The sequence below is a fragment of the Chiloscyllium plagiosum genome, unplaced genomic scaffold, assembly GCF_037043375.1.
Source record: "Chiloscyllium plagiosum isolate Xiang-an unplaced genomic scaffold, Cpla_swu_hap1 HiC_scaffold_37, whole genome shotgun sequence".
NCBI lineage: Eukaryota > Metazoa > Chordata > Chondrichthyes > Orectolobiformes > Hemiscylliidae > Chiloscyllium > Chiloscyllium plagiosum.
The window spans coordinates 9,905,606-9,929,795 of record NW_028270175.1 but is presented as its reverse complement, the minus strand read 5'-3'; the positions used below and the strand labels follow the sequence as shown (position 1 = coordinate 9,929,795).

At 45.0% G+C, this 24,190-nt stretch overlaps 1 protein-coding gene across 7 annotated transcripts in view; it reads right to left on the bottom strand.

Annotated features, from left to right (window-relative positions):
- Positions 1 to 24,190, bottom strand: part of klhl17 (kelch-like family member 17) — an 83,910-nt gene that overhangs the window by 13,621 nt on the left and 46,099 nt on the right. For all 7 annotated transcript variants that reach the window (XM_043676136.2, XM_087980304.1, XM_043676135.2 and 4 more), the window contains 5 exons: positions 21,711 to 21,855; positions 17,629 to 17,796; positions 9,957 to 10,045; positions 7,666 to 7,739; positions 3,407 to 3,588 (listed from right to left, as the gene is read on the bottom strand). In XM_043676136.2, coding sequence (XP_043532071.1) covers positions 3,407 to 3,588; positions 7,666 to 7,739; positions 9,957 to 10,045; positions 17,629 to 17,796; positions 21,711 to 21,855 — 658 coding nt within the window. The remainder of the gene's footprint in view (positions 1 to 3,406; positions 3,589 to 7,665; positions 7,740 to 9,956; positions 10,046 to 17,628; positions 17,797 to 21,710; positions 21,856 to 24,190) is intronic.

Below are 24,190 nucleotides of genomic sequence, written 5' to 3'. Positions count from 1 at the left end.
CTTAATTCCAGATTTTTATTGAATTCACATTCTATCATCTACCCTGGCAGGATTTGAACCCAGGTCTCCAGAATTTTACCTGGGTCTCTAGATTAACAGTCTAATGATAATAAAACTAGGCCATTGCCTTCCCCCTGTTACAAGTATCAGCTGGTAACGTCAAATGTGTACTGTGCAGACGACAGGAGATAACTGGTGCTGTCAAGGATCATGAGGGGCATGGATAGGGTAAATAGACAAGATCTTTTCCCTGGAGTGGGGGAGTGCAGAACTAGAGGGCATAGTTTTAGGGTGAGAGGGGAAAGATATAAAAAGGACCTAAGGGGCAGCTTTTTCACATAGAAAGTGGTGTGTGCATGGAATGAGCTGCCAGAGGAAGTGGTGGAGGCTGGTACAATGACGGCATTTCAAAGGCATCTGGATGGGAATATGAATACGAAAGGTTTAGAGGGATACGGGCCAAATGTTGCCAAATGGGGCTAGATTAGGTTGAGATATCTGGCTGGCATTGGACGAGTTGGACTGAAGGGTCTGTTTCCATGCTGTACATCTCTATGACTCTATATGGGGAGAAAGCAGGAACAGGTTATTGAGATGGATGACCAGCTACAATCATAATGAGTGGCACAGCAGGATGAAAGGTCTATACCTGCTCCTTTTTTTTTACGTTTCTAATGTTTATTACTACCTCATTCACATGCCTGACTAAACAAAAGGCAAAAGAATTTGAGCAGAAATTCTTTTACACCAGATCCAAAGGCTCATTAAGATCTGGAATGTGCGACCTAAAAGGCTGGTGGAAGCCATGTCTATAGGAACTTTCAAAAGTCAATGAGACATGTGAAGGACCAGTCTCCAGGGCAAAGTTGGACAGTGTCTTCACATGAGCTGACCTAGGTGTGATAGGTTGAATGGTTTCCTTTGACATTATAATATTTTACAATCCCACCAGCGCTGCCCCAGGGTAACTCACCAGAACATTGACACACTTCAACCAGAGCATTCAGAGAATGGAGGGCAGCCCACAACCCATTCAAAATCACAGGCTCATTAAAATGACCCCCTCAAAAGGACAAACTCAACACCAGTCTGAAGAAACTTGAGGGAAGAATGGCCTACTGGTGAGAACATATCAGCCCACTTGCTGCATGAGATTACGACTGAGAGTGTCCCATTTCTCCCTCCTGTCATCACCCTTCAATCCGCCTTGTCAATTTTAAAAAAAAACTGTCCTGAAGTAGAATTTTAGCATGAGCATGGTCCTGAGCTTTAATTTTACACTGCGGAAATGTAAAGATATAAAAGGTTAACATCAAGCAGTTAGCCACATATGCACCATTATTGCCTAATATTCCCTTCTCATGCCCAAACAACCTACTCTGATTTTTTTCAAACAGGTTTGATCGTAATGTCAGCCTGAATTTTGGAAAGGGCGGTTCTTGGTGTTGACAGCCTCTGACTTGAAGCAATGCAATCTGCATAGAAACATAGAAGATAGGAGCAGGAGGAGGCCATTCGGCCCTTCGAGTCTGCTCCACTATTCATCACCATCATGGCTGATCATCCAACCATGGTGGCTCAGTGGTTAGCACTGCTGCCTCACAGTACAAGAGTCCCAGGTTCAGCCTCAGGTGACTGCTTGTGTGGAGTTTGCACATTCTCCCTGTGTCTGCGTGAGTTTCCTCTGGGTGCACCGGTTTCCTCCACAGTCCAAAGATGTACAGGTCAGGTGAATTGGCCATGCTCAAACTGCCCATAGTGATAGGTGCATTAGCCAGAGGGAAATGGATCTGGGTGGGTTACTCCTCGGAGGGTCAGTGTGGACTGGTTGGGCCGAAGGGCTTGTTTCCGCACTGTAGGGAATTTAATCTAAAAAAAAACTCAATAGCCTAATCCTGCTTTCTCCCAATAACCTTTGAACCCATTCACCCCTAAGTGCTATATCCGGCCACCTCTTGAATAGATTAAATGTTTTGGCTTTAACTCCTTCCTGTGATAATGAATTCCACAGGCTCATCGCTCTTTGGGTGAAGAAATGTCTCCTCATCTCCATCCTAAATGGTCAACCCCGAATCCTCAGACTGTGACCCCTGGTTCTGGACGCACCCACCATCAGGAACATCCTCCCTGCATCTAGCCTGTCTAGTCCTGTTAGAATTTTATACGTCTGAGTTCTGGTGGTCCTGACTCGAGATGGTTGTAAATTGGTAGGAGTGAAGGTTTAAACTTCATCAATGGCTGCTCTATGGTGCTAAATGGTGTTTGAAGTCAAAGACTTGTACATTCCAACCAGGTCAGCCAGCTGGACATTATAGAATAGGAGTCCCCTGATTGGAACTGTTAATCTGGTCCAATCAGGGAGTTCTGGCTGATACTCTGGTAACTGATACTGAATGAGTCAAGGACCGTTCATGTATAAATAAACAGGTGAACTGTTGACAGGACACTTGACTCTGCAGTTATTTCATTAACCTCATGGTACAGAAGGCGAATGCTAACACTTCAGTAGTTATTATTGCAATACAGGTAGAGAACCTCAAAACTGGCTACCGTGGGGCAGCACGGTGGCTCAGTGGTTAGCACTGCTGCCTCACAGCACCAGGGACCCGTGTTCGATTCCACCCTCGGTCGTCTGTAAGTTTGGAGCTTGCACATTCTCCCAGTGTCCGAGTGAGTTTCGTCCGGGTGCTCCAGTTTCCTCCCATAACCCAAAGATGTGCAGGTTAGGGTGAATTGGCCATGCTAAATTGCCCAGAGTGTTCAGGGATGTGTAGGCTGGATGCATTAGTCAGGGGTAACTGTACGTTAATAGGGTTGGGGAATGGGTCTGTGTAGGCTACTCTTCGAAGGGTCGGTGTGGACTTGTTGGGCCGAAGGGCCTGTATCCACCCTGTAGGGATTCTATGATAAACTTAGAAAAGCAGCAATATCCGAAAACTAGACAACTTTAGAATTATCCACACATCAATTGCAATTTGAGTAAAATTTTAAATAAAACTATTTAACCAGTCACAACCCTTCTGCAGCCCAGATACAGACAAAGTCATTGGTATTGCTGGCCAACGTAACCCAAATAATCCTCGACTTCACCTGACCCTAAATATATTAAAATCTAGGAAGATCGAAAATCCGACACGGCCTGAGTCTAGAGGGTGTTGGATTTGCAGATTACATTACATTTATGTTTGTTTTAGTGTCGGAGGAAGACTAGGAATGGGAGTGCTTTTTTAAAAAAAAGTGAGAGAGTTACAGATTTCTACTGAAAATCTGTGTGAAAAAGTATTTTCTGGTTTCTCTCCTCAGTAACCCAAATTTAATCCTTAGACTACCACCCCTTGTTTTGGATTCTCCTCACAAGAGGCGACATTTCTCAGCATTGATGCTATAGAGGCACAGACACACGTACCTTCTGATGTTCATGGGTGCCACACTCTCCCAAGTGTTGGTTTTTGGATTATACCTTTCCACGGAGTTAAGGCAGCTAGTTCCGTCATTCCCACCAGCCACATACAACATTCCTTCCAGCACTGCCACGCCAGCACTACTCCGACGGCTCAGCATATTAGCGATAGTGGTCCACGTGTTGGTCTAGACAAAGAAATGAACATGTCAATCCGCAGGTAAGATGGTTCAGGGCAGGAATTAGAGAACGACTGCACAACAGACAGGTAAGTGAAATACACCTTTGGTCTCAATGGGGAGTAGGGTAAAGGTGGAGTAGTCAAGCCAGCCCCATCCTGACAGTTCCCCTGATAATTCAACATTTACCTTTTATCTTTAAAATACCCCTCTGAGCTCTCCGCATGGACGAGTTGGACCAAAGGGTCTGTTTCCATGCTGTACACCTCTGTGATTCTATCTTTGTTTTTTAATTTAATCGCAGACAGCGACTCCCTACAAACACCTTCAGGGTTTGAGACCGTTCCCCCCCCATGTCAGTGACCAGAACCTGCACGGGGTACAAAACGCAATCTGACCCAGCTACTGTGCATCTAATAAAAAGTTTAAATGACCAAAGGAAAAAAAAAAAAATGAGAGAGCTGAACCAACACACGTCTTGAAGGTTGACCAGAGTGAAATGTCCCTGTACAGTCTATCTCCTTCAGTACTTCTGTTACCATGGCTACAATGTTCTATTGGGACCTGCTTTCATCAATAGGCTGTGAACTTCGATTAGAAACTTTGCCGAGAGGAATAGAACACGGCTTTCTCTGGTTTTCCTGCAAACTCTAGGAATTTATTTGGAGAAGTGAAAGGATTAGTGGGTGGCACGGTGGCACAGTGGTTAGCACTGTTGCCTCACAGCACCAGAGACCCGGGTTCAATTCCTGCCTCAGGTGACTGACTGTGTGGAGTTTGCACATTCTCCCCGTGTCTGCGTGGGTTTCCTCCGGGTGCTCCGGTTTCCTCCCACAATCCAAAAAAAAATATGTGCAGGTCAGGTGAATTGGCCATGCTAAATTGCCCGTAGTGTTAGGTGAAGGGGTAAATGTAGGGGTATGGGTCTGGGTGGGTTGCGCTTCGGCGGGTCGGCGTGGACTTGTTGGGCTGAAGGGCCTGTTTCCACACTGTAAGTAATCTAATCTAGATTCTTGTTGGGTCAAAGAAAGTCAGGGAAAATGAGTGAATGAATCAATGATATCAGCATTAAGATGGAGACAGTGAGGGCTGGTGTTCAGAATTGAGAGTGTGTTGCTGGAAAAGCACAAGCCAGTCAGGCAGCACCTGAGGAGCAGAAGAATCGTCGTTTCGGGCAAAAGCTCTTCATCGGGAATGAATACGGAATTCCTGATGAAGGGCTCTGGCCCAAAACGTCGATTTTCCTGCTCCTCAGATGCTGCCTGACCTGCTTGTGCTCTTCCAGCAACACACTCTGATATTAACATTAAAAACTAGTACAAAAGAAATTCCAATAAAGAGCCTCTCATCAAGCATTGCAGCTTTCCCTCAGCTCCAACTAACTCGCACCATTTAAACTGGGCAATCAGGCAATGGGTTTAAAAAAAATTAATCAACTTCTATTTCAGTGTTGGAAATTTCAATGTCTGCCACACTCAAACAGGACATTAAATGGGTGTTTCACACAGAAACACTCCAGTTATAAGTTGCACTCTTCAGAAAAAACAAAGCAAACAATGACTTCTTTAAGGGTCAGCAGACTCAAAATATTAACTCTGTTTCTCTCTCCATAGACGCTGCTCATTGAGTTTCTCCAGCAATTTTTGGTTTGTTTCAGATCTTCAGCATCCACAATTCTTTGTTTTATCTTACTATAAATTATTGTGGTACAAAATATTGAGAGATAATCTTTTGCCTCGATTCCAGTTATGATCACTACTCCCTAGGCTTAACGATGTTCGATCATGTATTTTTTCTATCTTGTGACTATAACCACCGAAGGAGTGTTCTAAAACATTAAATATTTCTGCAAAGGTGACTCTTGAGACTTTTTTCTGCTTTAAAAGTAGCGTCAAACCTCTTTCACAGATATTTCCATTCTTCAGTTTGAAAGGCACTAATTGCAGATGGAGAGAAATGGAGCAAAACACAGGAACATCAATGCCAATGGCTGGGAATGACGGACACTCCTCCTCTCCTCTCCCCTTCTCCTGCCACCCCGACCACTCCAGTCAAAATTCTCTCCCTATAGCCTCCTCCATGACCCTATCCCTGCTGCAGAGTTGGTCCAATTTTCAAGCACTGAATTAGGTTCACAGTATGAAAAAGGTTGCTTTCCTTTGTGGGAATTTGCCGTGAGTAAACTGTGTTTACAACAGCACGACAGTAACCACACTTAAAAACAAAGAAAAGCAATTTGTTCCTGTAAAACACTTGGGACATCCCAAGATTGTGACGGACATTCTGTAGATTGCAATTCTCTCTCAAAGACATGGCTCCCTACAGCGTGTTAATGTTTCCTGAGGGTCACCCAAATTTGAAATGTGGAAGCCACAGTACTAACATAACACACTGAGGTGTCTGCACACACTGCCTGCCTGTTATTATATGACTGTACACACAAATCCAACGTGGAAGAAAAGGATTACATTTTACAGTGTCACTCATTATCAGTAGATACTGAAGTCAAGTGTGACATCTGCTGGTGTATGATATTACAAATTGGGTTGCTTTATAGTGGAGGCAACAATATCTAAATGAAGGCCAGAATTTATGACTAAGGCATACCATTTCTGAAAACTCATAAATCCACATGTCTCAGTAGGAAACTCCGCCAATGTCATATTTGATCAACTACTCGCTACACCAGCCAGTGAACAAAGTGACAGTGATACTTGTGTCAAATGAAACACAGGTTTCCTCACAATGATTTGTAAGCCCAGAACCATAGGCTCAGGGGGTCCTCAGTTTTATTTGCACATAAATATCCAGACCAATTTTTATTACTCAAATCAGTATCAATTTAAAAGGAAACAGAATATTTGGTCATTATTGTGTGGGACTTTATAGTTCACAAGATATAGGAGCAGAATTTGGCCATTTGGCCCATCAGGTCAGCTCTGCTATTCGAACATGGCTGATGTGCTCCTCACCCCCATTTTCCTGCCTTCTCCCGATAACCCTTCAACCCATTACCAATTAAAAATCTGTCTAACTCCTCCTCAAATTTACTCACGGTCCCAGTGTCCACTGCATTTTGCTTTGCATAAATCAGATTTGGGATTTGGCGAGGTTGGTAAAACTTGATAGAAATGTACGTTTCTGTTTATATGAAGTCCCTATTGCTGGTGTATCTTGGCAGACACTGACTCTATACTGGGGTACCTTGTTAACCATGTTAATGGGACAGGCACAGGGGTCCGACAATTCCACTGTACTTTGGGTGCAGTGTTCTCATCAGTGTCTGGCCAGGGTAGAGAAAGAAGTAAATCAGTGAGCTGTTATTTCTCCCTAATCAACCCGCACAGAAAGCTTATTAAACATCTTTGACACAGGTGGGACTTGAACCCAGTTCTCTTGGACCAGAGATGGGGACACAGAGCCCCAGCTGCTACTTAATTACTTACTGTAATACTTGTGGCGAGTTTATTAAACATAGAGGCCACCCCTGCTCATCTTTTGCAACTTCCCACTCCGCCAGAATTTAAACCGACATTAATCCTAGTCTTGAAGAGACTGGACTGGGGACCGGAAACAATGCAGACTGAATGAAGAGTGTGCAGACTTACAACAAGGCCAAGGGTTTCTTAGAATCCCTACAGTGTGGAAACAGGCCCTTTGGCCCAACAAGTCTGCACCGACCCTCCGAAGAGTATCCCATCCAGACCCATTCCCCATTATCCTACATTTCTCCATTTACCCCTGACTAATGCACCTAGCCTACACATCCCTGAACACTATGGGCGATTTAACATGGCCAATTCACCTAACCTGCACATCGTTTGGATTGTGGGAAGAAACCAAAGCACTTGGGAGGAAACTCACACAGACACAAGGAAAATGTGCAAACTCCACAAAGGTAGTCACCTGAGGCTGGAATCGAACCCGGGACCCCGGCGCTGTGAGGCAGCACTGCTAACCACTGAACCGCCGTATCACCCTTCTGATTGAGCCGGAGAAGCAGAATCCTATGAATGCTCCCCCGACTCTGAACAGACCTACGTTTTGGGAAGGATAAATCCTGGATACATTGGTGTGATCAGTTACCTGTGGATCGTACTTTTCCACTGTTGCTAAGTGCGAAGAGCTGTCATATCCACCAACGGCGTAGAGGTTTCCATCTGAAAGGACAGTATCATTAAAAGAGATTTCATCGACTGATTAATAAGGGTTTCTTTTTGATGAGTCAGCCCGATTTCTGACACTCGGATGAAACTCTTAGCATTTCAAGAGCATCCAATCCAAGCTTCTGTGAAATTAGTGTAGACTCACCAACTCCACAGTAATCACCAGGTATTGACATTAATCTCTGGGACACTGAGGGGAGCAAGTCCTGATGGAAAAGGGAGGTAATAAACTGTACTTCTACTCCATCCCTACACTGCGCCCATTGGTTTTGAACATATTCAATGATCAGCTTTAGGAATGCTGAAAGCAGGCAAGCAATCACACAATGAGACTTCTGGGAATACATCCAACCAACCTCCATCGTGACCAAAGACCCACAGATAGACAATGCTCCGAGTCACTGATTGGCCGGGAGTCTATTGTCAGAGATATGAATAATGAGCCCTGCCCAGCAGAGTTGGTTTTGATTTGTGTCTTGTCTTTGGCCCATGTTGGTTTGGAAGAGATCTTTGTTAGTGGATCCCCTTCCTTGCCTCCAGATTTGGAGGACCCTATGAAGGTAGCGTTGGGTGGCATTTAGAGTCATAGAGATGTACAGCATGGAGTTGTTCAAATCTCCACTGTGTGTGGGAGCAGAGGGATTACTGCACTCAGTGACCCAGGACCTTAGTCTTTGTCTGAGATCCTGGTCTTCAATGTCTCCTTTCCTCAACTTGACCTGATCTGGTACATCAGAGGCAACAAGGACTTCTGTTGACTCTGTCACCCTTCATTGTGATCATGTTCCCAAGATCCAGAAAATGGTCAATGTGTACAATTCACCATTGATTTTAAACGGGGTTTGGAGAGGGGGTGGGAGGTGTTGCTGTTAAAATTTGTCAGAAGAGGGGTTTTAGTTTTCCAGGAGTTTAGTGAAAAGCCCAATTTCTCATGTGCTTTGGACAGGGGCTTAACAAAAACATGGTGCTCAGTTTCTGAATGAACACAAACACACACACCTCACCCTGAAGCTCACTGGCTGTCACAAGGGAGGTGTTGGTTTGGTAAAGCTGAAGAATTGGTGTAGGTTGATGGCTTGCCTGTAAGCTCTGTAAGTTATCCCCACGTCTGTAATTTGCAGAAGATGAGGGCGAGTACTGGGCCTGAATCACGGTCAGAGTCAGTATAACAGCGAGGAAAATGGAGAACAATTTCACCATTTTTATCTGTGAGAGGACTATAATGTTGATTCCATTATTTTAGTAATTGAGCCAATGAATATGATGACAATTCCCTGTCAAGTCTCCAACCTCCAAAGGCCTAACCAACCCCAGAAGTCAAGCCCAAACATGTTGTGACAAAGCTCCAGGTCCTTATTGATCTCGGTGTTTTTCAGAACCCCAGATATACCAACATATTTGACCCATCCAGAAAATTAGATTAAATCAAGACTTAAATTTTTTTGGTGATGACTGTAGATCTGGTGGCATGCCAAGTTATGGTTAAACAAATTCCATCAGGTTTCTGGTACTGTGTCCCAGTATAAAGTTGATTGGGCGCATTGACAAGATGTGCTCTTCAACTGTGTAGGACATTGTAAACTATGCTTTTCCTCCACAGTCTCATACTTACCACACTCTTCCCAGGATGGCAGTGTGAGTACAGGCTGAACCTACCTCCTTCCACTGCACTGCCAACTGTAGCACTCCCCATCTCAACTTAGTTGTTCTAAGTTATCTGGGAAGCCGGGTTCAAATCCCAGCACAAGCGATGGTGGAATTTGAATTCAATAAGAGATCTGGAATTAAAAGTCTGATCGATGAAACAATTGTCATTAAACCCATATGGTTTCACTAATGTCCTTTACAGAAGGAAACTACTGTCCTTGCCTGGTCAACATGTGACTCCAGTCTCTTACGTGCTGAGGGATAGGCAATAAAAGCTAGCCCAGCAAGGCCTACATTCCAGGCGTGAATTTAAAAATAAACTTTCAACCCATATAAGAAACCTTGGAGCCAATAAATACTGGCAGATAACTCTCCCAACTCATACCTAAAGGACCAATTATTGCCAACAGCTTGTGTAGCAAGTTAACATGGAGATCGTTCACTGGTTGTTCAATTAGCGTTCCAGTGACAATTTAGCATTTCCACACTCAACATTTCTCTGCATTTTTCAACAACATGAATTAAACGGTTGCTACTAAAACACGGCACATGGAAGGAACCCACCTAGTGTTGCAATTCGGACATATCGTCGCCTAGTGCTCATTGCAGCTACCGACGACCACGTTCCAGTCAGTGGGTCGTATCTCTCAGCACTGCGAAAACACAAACAGAAAGTGGCGGGTATTAAAAAGGCATCATTGGGCACCTCACCCTGTGTTTCAGCCTCACGTGCTATGGAATGTTTGCACTTCAGCTTCTCACTCAGACTGACACAGCTCGACTTATCCTGGTGATAGAAACGAGAGATTTCTAAATTGCCTTTAGAATGCTCTCTCTCCAATTTCTACTCCAACTGAGGGCTCTAGCTTCTTCCAGTAACTCATCCTCAAGGTGCCCCTTTCTGCACACTGGCCATTCTGTTATAATGCATGTTTCGTCAACGCAAATCCGCTGTCATGCGATGGACGAACTGGGGACGCTGTTTCTAAAGCACAAACTTTTAAAACGAGTGTTGGCTGTCACGCGATTGCATCACCGACACTTTAAGCACTGTTTCTGAAGCTAAAGGTTTTTCTATGACTCAGGATTGCATAGGGAATGCAACCATCACGTTATAGAAGAATGTACTGCATTTGGGTAGCACCTTGAATGCAACGCAGCTCCTCCAGCTACGCTGTAGGAAAGTAAATCGATGATGAGCTGACACACAGAGACATTGGAACCACTGACCAAAAAATTAGGTCAAAAATGTAGATTTTTAAGATCAATTTTGAAGTCCAGCAGTTATGGTCCAATTAGAAACGTAGAAAATAGTTGCAGGAGTAGGCCATTCGGCCCTTCGAGCTTGCACTACCATTCGTTATGGTCATGGCTGATCATGTAATTTCAGTATCCCACTCCCGCTTTCTCTTTAGCTGAAGGCATGGCTACCAATGGTTGTGAGAAGGAAACACCAAGGGCCAAGGACTGAGAGGCACACAGGGATCTCTGTGTGTTTTATGGCTGGACGAGCCGGAAGAGAAAGGAAAGAATGGGGCCAGGGAAGAAACGGATTGCAAGGGGGAAAGAGGACCTGACGCTCACACAGATGTATTTGACACCAAGCACTGGGGCAACCTACCCTGACTCAGCCCCTCCCTAGCTCCATGGTGCCAGGGTCAAGGGCAACATCTAAATTTTTTGTTGTGGTTCTGTTCGCCGAGCTGGGAATTTGTGTTGCAGACGTTTCGTCCCCTGTCTAGGTGACATCCTCCGTGCTTGGGGGCTTCCTGTGAAGCACTTGTGATGTTTCCTCTGGCATTTATAGTGGTTTGAATCTGCCGCTTCCGGTTGTCAGTTCCAGCTGTCTGCTGCAGTGGTCGGTATATTGGGTCCAGGTCGATGTGCTTATTGATTGAATCTGTGGATGAGTGCCATGCCTCTAGGAATTCCCTGGCTGTTCTCTAAGTGTATACTCGATGGAAACATCACAGAAGCGCTTCACAGGAGGCTCCCAACCACTGAGGATGTCACCTAGACAGCAACACAAATTCCTAGCTCGGCGAACAGAACCACAACAACGAGCACCCAAGCTACAAATCTTCTCACAGACTTTGATCTAAATTCTTTCTTTGCTGTAAATGCAGAGCTGGCCAGGAGCTACATCCAGGAGCAGCTTGCTCTGGACATCCTGACAGTCACCTCTTGTCAGGGTGAGACATATGCTGCTTCGTGCACTATACAAGTTCCAGTTCACAACAAAGGATGCTAACCTCTAACCTCTAAGTGTAGGAGATGACAGGGCCCTATTGGTCTATTGTAGTCAAGGGAAAACACTTCCTGATCTAACCCATACCTCAGGAAAGATGTACTGGCCCTGGAGCATGTTCAGAGGAGATTCATGAGAATGGTCTCAGGAATGAAAAACTTAACATAGGAGGAACGTTTGAGGACTCTAAGTTTATACTCGATGGAGTTTAGAAGGATGAGGGGTACCCTAACTGAAACTTATACAATACTGAATGGCCTGGACAGAGTGGATGGTGGGAAGATGTTTCCATTGGTAGGAGAGACGAGGACCCAAGGGCACAGCCTTAGAGTAAAGGGCGGACCCTTTAGAATGGAGATAAGGAGAAACTTCTCCAGCCAGAGAGTGGGGAATCTAGGGAATTCACTGCCACAGAAGGCTGTGGAGGCCGGGTCATTGAATATATTTAAGACTGAGATAGATAGGTTCATGAGTGTCAAAGGTACGGGGAGAAAAAGGGAGAATGGGATTGAGAAGCCTATCTGCCATGATTGAATGGCAGAGCAGACTCGATGGGCTGAATGGCCTACTGTCCGCTCCTATATCTTATGTCATCACATTAACAACTGCTTACAGATTACATTGATGTGTCATATGTTGTCACAGAGGGTATGAGGTGGACCTGGAACTTACTCCTCTGAGATCCTGAGCCAACTGTTTCTCACTGTCACCCCATTTTGGAGCATCCCAATTATCGTGGCTTCTCAGTGAGAATTAGGAGGGCAGTGTGGGAGGGGAGGGGGCACAGCTATGTCACTCGGTTGGACCTGCACAGCGTCCATGGCTCTCACACAGAGTTCACGACACCAAAATTACATCTCACGATCCCCCCGGGGACCCTAACCTAAACTGTTCTACCGCAAGTCCAAATTAAATCATTATAGTGGGTGGGGCTTATGACACTCCTTCCTATTAACCCTTTCAGACCCTTATAGAGACTGGGTATGGCCCTCAACTTTCAATACAAATAACAATAATGGCTGCTCCCGTGCTGTCTCCTGTTCAGGTCCCATCAATGTTTCCTTGGGAGTTTGGGACATTCCAAACAATTGTATCTTTTGGAGAAGCAGAGACTAGGAGTCGTGAAGGTTACTGGGATACTGTACAGAGGAATATTGAACGATCCCAATTTCCTGCACTTTCATTGCCCCGTTAAGTGGAAGTACCTGGTTAAAAGTCATTGGGAATGAGTACATTCCCTTATCCATCATCAAGGGCTTTGCAAAACCAGCAGTCAAAGGAGTTTTGTACTGATGTGTTATGATATCTGTTAATTATGTCGCTCACCCTCAAGTACTTCTGCAAATTCAACACATGGCAATAGTAATGAGTTAATCACAATAACATAAATTAAAGAGAGATTCCACCACAATGGAGGACACTCTTACAGTCATAATACCTCCAGGCGCTTCAACACTGAAACATTTGTAGGCAAAGCACGCATGTTATCAAAATATAATTACAGTCATTAGTCACATCTAAATCCAACCACATTTATAGGTGTTAATGTCAAAGTAATCACTAAGATCTGTCACTATCAGCAACTTGGGATGCATGCAAATTAATATTCACATCCATTTCAACTTTGTATATAGCCTCCCAGGCTCCATAAGCCACACTGTGTGAGGTGGAAGAGATTGGCAAATGTTGCTTCTGGAGAGATTTAGTTCAAAGTATTAATCTTCGTAGATTGTACCGCAGGGCCATATGGAAACTTTGCTCTTGGTCTGCACATGCCTTGAGCTGTTGATAGTAATTATTCTCCATTCTGTGCTCCTGTATTTGTGTTGGCTCCCAGACTGGAAAATGCCTCGATTTTAAAATTCCCACCTTTGTTTGCAAATCCATGCATGACCCCACATTTGATCTGTAACCCTCTGGGGTCCTTGCACACCCCCAATTCCACCCTCCCATGTATTCCTGATTTTCAATTAAGTGTAGCACAATAGTCACGCTTAGAACATAATACAAGTGCCTCAAGTGTCAATATATACGAACAACATGCATGTTAAAGTGTCAATTATAGATATGTTTAAAGATGCTCCTGCCCCTTTGATCTGATGTTTGTCATCTCATAAAAGGAATGAGCTACAAAACTGTCCTCGATGAAAGAGACTGAGCAATGGTTTTGGCATAATCTCAGGTAACAGATTCCCAGAAACACTTGAAATGTAGAGACAAAAAGCAATGGTCACGCTGCCATGTTGTGGGTGGGGTTGAACGAGGGGAACTCAGTAACACACTCAGGTTGAGTACTGCCCTTTCATCTTCACAGCTTCAATGTAAATCTCACCCAAAACCGTGAAACAGAAATCACCGTTTCTCTGCGGCTAAGATTTAAAATTAAAAGCTCGGGAAAACTCCTCATTATTTTAAAGGTTTCGTTCAGAAACACAGAATGGTTCCTGAGAAATTAAAAGTAAGAAGTTGTTGCAAAGAGGTGTCAAAATGGGACAAAGTAACGAGATGTTGACCGGAATAGAGTAATCGATAAAAGAGCCAAACAAAGGACTTTTTTTTCTATTCAAATGGAAACTATAATCAAATATTGAAGTATATTTACTACAAACTGTCAGAGGGAATTAATTATGTCTGAAAATGAATAATCTGCAGAGCTACAAGCAACACAGAGGAAATTCTTCCAAAAGGATAGCTCTTTCCTCATTCTGAGGAAGGGTCACCAGACCTGAAACATTAAATCAGATTTCTCTTCACAGATACTGCCAGACTTGCTGAGCTTTTCCAGCAATTTCTATTTTAGCTCTTTCAAAAGGGTTAGTACACTATGATGGGTTGAATAGAATTATACAGCACAGCAGTCTACGTACCGGTGATATCCTTCTGAAGTTGCAGTTTACGATATGTTGCAAAGATATCACCCATTGCCTATCTGCAACCGAAGCCCAACATGAACGTTGGTCAGAAATTACTGTGTGTCTGGAGGGCTCCATGATAAAAAGTTACCCAAAATGCATTGCTCAGTAAAGATGACAAACATCACAACATAACACTGTCTTCCAAATTGCCTCAACAACTGAAAACAAAAATCAACAAAAGCCATTAGAAATCTCTATAGAAACAAACTGCACTTTATAGTTAACCTCAGGATGTTATAAAGTGCTTCACAGCCCAAGAAGCAAAGTGTTGTGTGATCCAACCCACAGCTCGGCACCGCCCTCTTGACCTGTCCATCCTCTTTCCCATCTTTACGCTCCACCCTTCCCACCAACCTATTGCAACCCCCCCTACCTATCACCTTCCCAACTACCTCCCTCCCACCTATACATCTCTCCGCCCCCTTTGCCCCCCACAACCCCACATTCCTGATGAAGAGCTTATGCCGAAAACGCCGACTCTCCTGCCCCTCGATTGCTGCGTGACCTGCTGTGTTTTTCCAACGTCACACGTCTGACTTTGAAAACACGGCAGCCAATTTGCACGCAGGAAGCACCCACTACTTCCTGCGTGCAATAAAAGGCACTGACCAAACAATTCTTTTCATGATGTGATTAGAGAAAGAAATATTGGCAAGCAAGAACTTCCCTGGTCTCCAGCGGAATAGTGCCATGGGGTTTATTTTTGGAACTGGAGACGGTATTGGGGCCTCAGTTTGATACCTTATCTGGAAGGCAGCAACTCTAACAGTTCAGCTCTCCTTTCATTTTCAACAGGGAGGTATCAACGTAGATTTGTGTGTCAGGATTGGGGACTTGACCCAAAACCCTCAGACTGATGGGCGAGTGCTAGTGTGAAATCGAGCGAAGGAAAGGTTCGGGTCCCCATCAGTGCCCCTGCTCCTGATCGTTGTGGTCCCAGCTCATGCAGCCATAAGGAGGTGTGGACTCAGAGCTCCTTTTCCAGGAACATCTCCTCCCACTACGTTCAGCCCACTCCCACCCTGGGAAGGCCGGGGAGGTGGGGAGTGGACCACGGGACAGTATTCGCCTGTGAAAGATGAAAGTTCCTTGAAAGTGGAGTCTCAGGTAGACAGGCTGGTGAAGGCGGTGTTGGGCACGTTTGCCTTTATTGGTCAATGCACTGAGTGTAGGAGTTGGGAGCTAACCACTGAGACACCGTGCTGCCCAATCATCAGAACTATTTCACAGTGCAGCAGGTGAGAGCTCGCTGCTGACAAAGTGGTGCCGACATTAAAAAAGCAAATTTACTTCAAAATGGCTTTGTTGGCAATAAAGCATTCAGGATGGGTCAGTGGGTGGGGGATGAGGTCATGTGGAGTGCTATATTAGTGCAACTTTTCCTTTTTTAACCTGACTTTGACATGGTTGTTTTTTTGAAGTAGATTTAGAGAAGGTTTTCACAGACAAGCTGTTTGGACTTATCACTGCACTTGCAATGTGCTAAGTTAAAAATCACACAACACCAGGTTATAGTCCAACAGGTTTAATTGGAAGCACACTAGCTTTCGGAGCGACGTTCCTTCATCAGGTGGTAGTGGAGGGCTCAATCCTAACACACAGAATTTATTGCAAAAATTTACAGTGTGATGTAACTGAAATTATACATTGAAAAATTGATTGTCTGTTAAGCCTTTCATCTGTTAGAATACCGTGATAGTTTCACTTCTTTCATGTGTAAATCACAAAACCTTTTTTTTTAAAGTTGCATTCTCAGGTTAGCTGTTAACAATGGTGATAACTAGACAATATGTTGAAGGTGTTGGCCCCCTCTGTTCTCCGTCTATGCCATGATGTTTAGATTTATTCTAATCTAAAAAGTGAGATAACAGAGTTTTACATGAATTCATGCAGTTTTTAAGCAAAGTACAATGTAACCCTGCAAGTACAAATTCACCCCACAAAATATATGTGTGCATGTGGGTCTTTGTCTGTCTGTGTGTGTGTGTGTCTGTCTGGGGTGGGGGTTGTGAGTGTGAGGAAGTGTATATGTGTGTGTAGTGAGTGCAAAGTGTCTTATGTCTGTGAGGGGGTGCATGTCTGAGTGTGGGAGTGTGTGTGTCTATAAGTGTGTGTGGGTGTCTGTGTGCGCATCTGTGTGTATGTGTGTATCGGAGTGCCTGTGTGTGTGTGAGACTGTGTGTGTGTAGGAGTACCTGTGTGTGTGTATAGTGCAATGGTGGTCACCTGTAACGTGACATGAACCCAAGGTCCCGGTTGAGGCCCTCCCTATGGGTACCGAACTTAGCTATCAGCCTCTGCTCGGCCACTTTTCGCTGCTGCCTGTCCCGAAGTCTGCCTTGGAGGATGGTCACCCGAAGGTCAGAGGCCGAATGTCCTGGACCACTGTAGTGTTCCCCAACTGGGAGGGAACACTGCTGTCTGTTGATTGTTTTAGATTAGAATCACTTTTTAGATTAGAATCAATCTAAACATCATGGCATAGACTGAGAACACAGGGGCCAACACCTTCAACATCTAGCTATCACCATTGTTAACAGCTAACCCGAGAATGCAACTTTTTAAAAAAAAAGGTTTTGTTATTTACACATTAAAGAAGTGAAACTATCACGGTATTCTAACAGATGAAAGGCTTAACAGACAATCAATTTTTCAACGTATAATTTCAGTTACATCACACTGTAAATTTTTGCTATAAATTCTGTGTGTTAGGATCGAGCCTCCACGATCACCTGATGAAGGAGCGATGCTCTGAAAGCTAGTGCTTCCAATTAAACCTGTTGGACTATAACCTGGTGTTGTGTGATTTTTAACTTTGTACACCCCAGTCCAACACCGGCATCTCCAAATAGTGATCATCAAAGCACTTAAAAGGTTAATCCCCAGAAACTCCTGACCATGCCTCCTACTATGTCCACCCCACTCCCACCCTGGGAAGGCCGGGGTAGGTGGGGAGTGGACCAAAGGACAGTGCTCGCCCTTGGAATCAGACACAGGCACTCCGCACCTTCAGGAGAGTGAGGAAAATCGGGGGGAACGTACCAGTGCAAACGTTCAACCACAACAGGAGTACCTGTTCAAACACGAGGCGCCATCGTAACCTCCCGCCGCATACAGCAAGCCGTGTAGCACTGCCACTCCAAGGCAGCTCCGTCTTGTTCCCATGGCTACCTCTGGTTGCCAGGAATTGGTTACCGGATCATAGGATTCAACAGTCGATAAGTCAGAAGTGCCATCGTACCTGAGTAATTAAGGTAGCATCAGTCACTGAACATGCATCAAACTCTGTCTAATTCAGATAAATGAGAGATGTTGCTTTTTGGTAAGGCAAACCAGGGTAGGACAGTTAATGGGAGGGCCTTGGGGAGTGTTGCCGAACAAAGCGACCTAGGGGTGCAGGTGAAAGTGGAAGATGAAAAGTTCCTTGTAAGTGGAGTCGGTGGTAGGCAGGATAGTGAGGAAGGCATTTGGCAAGTTTGCCTTTATTGGACAGTGCACTGAGTGGAGGAGTTGGGATGTCATGTTGGGCAGCTGTACAGCACATTGGTTGGGCCACGTTTACTCTGGCAGGCCTGCCGCAGGAAGGATGTTGTGAAACTTGAGAGGGTGCAGAAATTATTTACGAGGATGTTGCCAGGGTTGGAAGGTTTGAGCTATAGGGAGAGGCTGAATAGGCTGGGGGCTTTCTTCCCTGGACCGTCAGAGGGTGAAGGGTGACCGTATAGAGGTTTGTAAGATCATGAGAGACATGGATAGGGTGAATAGTCAAAGTCTATTTCCCAAGTTAGGGGAGTCCAAAACTAGAGGGCACAGGTTTAAGGTGAAAGGGGAAAGATTTAAAAGGGACCGGAGTGGGGTAACTCCAGAAAAGCTGGTATCCCATCACCCTCCATTTACACATGAAAAATCATTGACACATATCCAGCTTCATGAGAGCCAGCTCCAAGTGAACAGAACACCCCTGACACTCCTGTTTAGTATTTTTTCTCTGAAGACATTGATGCAGTTCACTCAGAGCCAGCTCTCAGAGTGAGTCACTCCTGTTTATATCTGTCAGCCAGGGCTCCCTGATTGGACCAGATTGACAGCCCCAACCAGGGAACTCATTCTATGAGATCCACCTGACTGATCTCCTTCAATCACTACACTGCGGGGTAACTTTTTCACACAGAGGGTGGTGCATGTATGGAATGAGCTGCCAGAGGAAGTGGTGGAGGCTGGTACAATTGCAATATTTAATAGGCATCTGGACAGGTATATGAATAGGAAGAGTTTAGAGGGAGGTGGGCTAAATGCTGACAAAGGGGAATGGATCAGATTGGGATGTCTGGTTTACAGTCGGCATGGAACAGGTTGGGCTGAAGGGTCTGTCTCTGTGCTGTATGATTCTATCACTGAAGGAGAGAATCATGGAATCCCTATAGTGTGGAAGCAGGACATTCGGCCCATCGAGTCCATACCGACCCTTCAAAGAGCATCTCACCCACATCCACCCCCCTCACATCCCCCAACTCTATCCCTGTCACCCTGCATTTCCCATGGCTAATCCACCTAACCTACACATCCCTGGACACTATGGACACTTTTCCATCGCCATGGCCAATCCACCCTAACCTGCACATCTTTGGACTATGGGAGGAAACTGGAACACCTGGAGGAAACCCACGTAGACACGGGGAGAATGTGAAAACTCCACACAGACAGTACCCAAGGCTGGAATTGAACCCAGGTCCCTGGCGCTGTGTGGCAGCAGTGCTAACCACTGAGCCATTGTGCTGTTGTTGTACATTGCTGCATTATGCAGCTTATACCATTTGCTTTGTCCATTTTTTCAATTTACAAATTAACAAAAATAGATAAGCGAGATAGAAACTGCTTCCATGGGGGTGGAACAGCTCAGAAAGACCTCGGGCTTCTCCGAGATACTTGCTGTTATCTTGCTTTCAGAAGCAGCCCCTCCTCAGTGGGCAACAGAGATTGGATACGAACAGAGTTAAGACAAACACAAGCCAATAGCAGAGAGACCTCTTGAACAGGAGCAAGCGGTTTCACCTCCTGAAGCCTTAGAACAAAATCTGTGATCTAACATTGTTAGATTATATTAGCAGCTTTAGAATAATAAGGGCTAAACACAGGCTCATGGAAGCAAAAACAGAAGTTGCTGGAGGAACTCTTAAGAAGGGTCACTCTACTCAAAACTGTAAAGCTGCTTTCTCTGCACACCTGCCGAGTTTCTTCAGCAATTTCTGTTCTCTTTTCAGATCTCCAGTGCTTTGTTTGAGACAAGGCTGATGAAAATTGGTAACATTAATTGCTGATGAATTATATAGAGGAGCCTGCTGGAGTACGGGTTAACTGGTGCCTTTTTCAGTAGGTCTCAGTCCCACTGAATCTGAAACTGTCATGATATAGCTCCTTACACTCAGCTGCGATTATTAAAGTGTTGATCCCGTTAATGCTTTGCTCCACAAAGTCTATGTATCCTACCTATGTCTCGTACCACAGAATCATACAGCAACCAGTATAGTTCAACCAGTCCATGTTGACCATAATCCCAGCTAAACTAGTCCCACCTGCCTGCTCCTGGCCCATATCCCTCCAAACTTTTCCGATTCATTTACTTATCCAAATGTCTTTTAAATGTTGTAGTTGCACGCACATCCACCACTTCCGCAGGAAGTTCATTCCACACGCGAACCATTGTAAAGAAATTTGGTTAACAAGCGATCCCAGATTTAAAATTTACAACCAGTCGAGCATCGATTGCCGTTTGTGAAAGAGATTTGCAAACCTCTCCCATCCTGTGTGTGTGTTTGTGCAGATGTATTTCCTCATTTTGATCCTGTAAGCCTTGGGTCGAATTTTTAAAGGACTCATCCCCATCCCATGGAAACTGTTTCTCGCTTGCCCATCTCGTTCTGTTAATATTTGTAAATTCCAGAAATGGAGAGTAACCAAACAGATGGTCTAAGCTGCATAATGTAGACTTCCTTCAAGCATTAAAAAAACCCCACAGTTATCAGGATAAATAGGTGATCATATCAAAATTGAAATTTGATACGTTAATCAGTGCAAAGCAAAACTAGTGCACACTCAAACAAAACTTTCAGAATTTGAACTAGCGTTCATTCTTTCCCGAAGCTAATACATCATCCAAACCCCGACTGTGATAAATTACTAACTTTTCCAACCAGCCTCCCTAAAGCTTCTAAACTGCCTTCCTACAGTAGATCTTGCTGACACAAACCATTGGTCTACCCTGAACAGAACATGGCTTTAGACCAGAAGAAGTGGAAACAAAGGTTAGGCCATTCAGCCGACTAAGTCTGCCCCTGCCACCCATGAGTCAAGAGTGTGGTGCTGGAAATGCACAGCAGGTCAGGCAGCATCTGAGGAGCAGGAGAATCGACATTTCGGGCCGGAGCCCTTCATCAGGAATGGGGCTGGGAGCATCGGGGGTGGAGAGATAAATGGGAGGTGGGTGGGGCCGGGGGGAAAGTAGCTGAGAGTGCAATTGGTGGATGGAGGTGGGAGTAAAGGTGATAGGTCGGAGAGGAGGATGGAGCGGATAGGTGGGAAGGAAGATGGACAGGTGGGACAGGTCATGAGGATGGTGCTGAGCTGGAAGGTTGATTCTGAGGTAAGGTGGTGGGAAGGGGAATGAGGAAACTAGTGAAGTCCACACTGATGCCATGGGATGGAAGGGTCCCGAGGCAGAAGATGAGGCATTCTTCCTCCAGGCATTGGGTGGTGAGGGAGTGGCGATGGAGGAGGCCCAGGACCTGCATGTCCTTGGCAGAGTGGGAAGGGGAGTTCAGCCACGGGGCGGTGGGGGTGATTGGTGCGGGTGTCCCAGAGATGTTCTCTGAAGTGCTCTGCGAGTAGGCGTCCAGTCTCCTCACGGGAGTAATGGATACAGTAAATGACATGTGTGGAAGTGCAGGTGAAACTTTGATAAATATGGAAGTCTCCTTTGGGGCCTTGGACAGAGGTGAGGGGTGTGGGGGGGGGTGCAGGTTTTACAATTCCTGCCGTGGCAGGGCAAGGTGCCAGGAGGGGACCTACCAACCATGATGGAGCTGGTAACAGTCAGTAACACTTTGCTTTGAGCGGTGACCGAGGCTGAAGTCTGGTGGAAGAAGTGCTGTTGCTTACCCCCCAACTGCGTACAGCCTGTTCCCAATCGCCGCTACGCCTACCCGCGCGCGCCGAGTCGACATGGAGGCTACCATGTGCCACCTGTCTGTCCTTGTGTCATAGGCTTCACAATCTCCGTGGATAGCAAATAGGCTACCACCACCTGCAAACAAACAAACAGACAGACAGTTAACAGGAGTGCCCCAGTGCCAATCAATACCCAAATCCAGCAGTCACACAGATGGCATTTGGCAGGTTATTGAACCTGCGGGTCAGGTTGGTTCAGTGGCCATTAATGAAACAGGATTTCTCCTGCAAAAGAACTAGGAGCAGGAGTAGGTCATCTGGCCCCCCTCGAGCCTGCTCTGCCATTCAATAAGATCATGGCTGATCGTCTCGTGGCTCCACTTACCCGCCCTCTCACCATAACCCTTAATTCCTTCACTGTTCAAAATTTATCTATCTTTGCCTTTAAAAAAAACATTCAATGAGGAAGCCTCAACGACTTCCCTGGGCAGGGAATGCTACAGATTTACAACCCTCTGGCTGAAGAAGTTCCTTCTCAATTCAGTCCGAAGTCTGCTCCCCCTTAACTTTGAGGCTATGTCCTCTTGTTCTTGTTTCAAGTTGCAGTTGTCCTCTCCTGAAAGCTCTGGTGTAAACTTTCACGGGCACCAACAGTTTTCTCCTGTTGGCCTTATCCTTCTAGATGGTTAAGGATGTGGGTTGAGAAAATCTATTATTTAAAACACACTGTAACTCCTTCCAGCAACAGGGACAGGTCAAATAGACCAGATGTCAAAAGGCTAATGTTAGCAAAACTCCAACAACCCTCAAACTTCACTCAAATATTTCAAATCAATCTAATCAAACAGTAATAGCTAAAATCCTGGAGTCAGACATTGATTGGCTCCATTATGCTGCAGTTACGTGACTTCTAAATGATGGCAAAATCTGAAAAATGGCCACCTAATAGAAACTGCCTCCCCCTACTTGCTTGAATGGCGTGAGAAAAAGACTAGGCTACCAAGTGAGAGATGCCAGAGAGAATGTGCTAAAATAGTCAAAGGACCAAACCCCAAACCCTGTTCAGTTTTCACCACAAATCCTTCATCCTCGCCCCCAATTCACCTCACCCCACTGAACACTGTCCCCAGTTCAACCCTGCGTCTTCAAATCCAAACCTCAGTCGCACTACTGTTGGCCACACAGAGCAAGCAGTGAATTGGAACATGTGAGGGAATTGAACAACTTCAAGTGGTTGTTAAATGTATTTAAATGCGCTGCTAATTGCAGATTAGTAACATACTGTCAGCTACTGATATTACCTGAACAAAATTTTTAACACTTTCATTCATATTCCGTGTTAGTAACATTGTGGCATCATTGCAGGAAAATCGGAGAGTTTTACTGGGAAGCTCAGAAGAAGCAAAAGGTTGCTGAGTATCTGAAACAAGTGCAGGTTATAAATAAAGACAGCAGGGTGGAATCTAAATCTAGATATGTATAATGATTTAATCAGCATTTTTTCTTGTAAAGCAATTTGTCAGAGTCCTCTTTCTGCGCGTTCTCTCTGTTCTGTACGCTGACAACCAATTAATCTCTTTTCTCTCACGTGAGCTGCAAATATCCTCAACGTATGCCATCGTAACCATGGCCAGCCAAAAACAGATTGGAGCAGTCAGCTCCTGAAGATCCCACAGCTGCCAACACTTCCCCAACTGGATTGAGTAACTAGTTTCACATCTGGCCAGCATCCATCACACTTCAGATATCATTCTGCCATGTGTCAAAAGCATAGAATAATGAAAAAACAATGAGGGGGATGTAGTTAAGTTACGGTGTTTACATCTGACCTGCAGCTAGGAATTCATAAGCTCTTGCCAGTCTGCAGATCTCCCCGTCAAAAAGCAATTAACCTCCAGATCTCCCCATTGATAACAGCGATAATCTTCGGCCTTAACGTGGCTTATCTCTTAAAACATAGTTCTGCTTCCTCCTGTGACAGAATCTGGGTCTGGGGCCCACTGTTCCAACATAAGGGGTCACCCCTTTAAGTCAGAGAGGAGGAGAATTCCTATTCCATGCGGTGAGTCACGAGCTTTTGGAAATCTTCAAACGGACGAGTCTTTGACTATTGTTAAAGCAAAGAAGGGGGTAAAAGAGTAGGCAAGGATGTAGAGTAATCAGACCACCCTCGATCTTACGGAATTGCAGAGCAAGTTTGAGACTCCTGATGTCCTCTGAATAAAGTTGTTAACGTTGCAGGACATTTATTCATATTCTGTGTTATTGATATTGTGGTAACGTTGCAGAGAAAAAAACCTGTGTATTATTTCTTAGAGAGATTTATCGTCCATATTGTACACGACATAGAAATTCGGTCCCTCAATCCTGCTGTGCTGTTCAATAAGGTCACAGCTGATCTGAACCTGTTCTCCAAGGCAATTGGCTCCCCTAATGTTCAAAACTCTATTTCAGGCTTGAACTCTATTTCA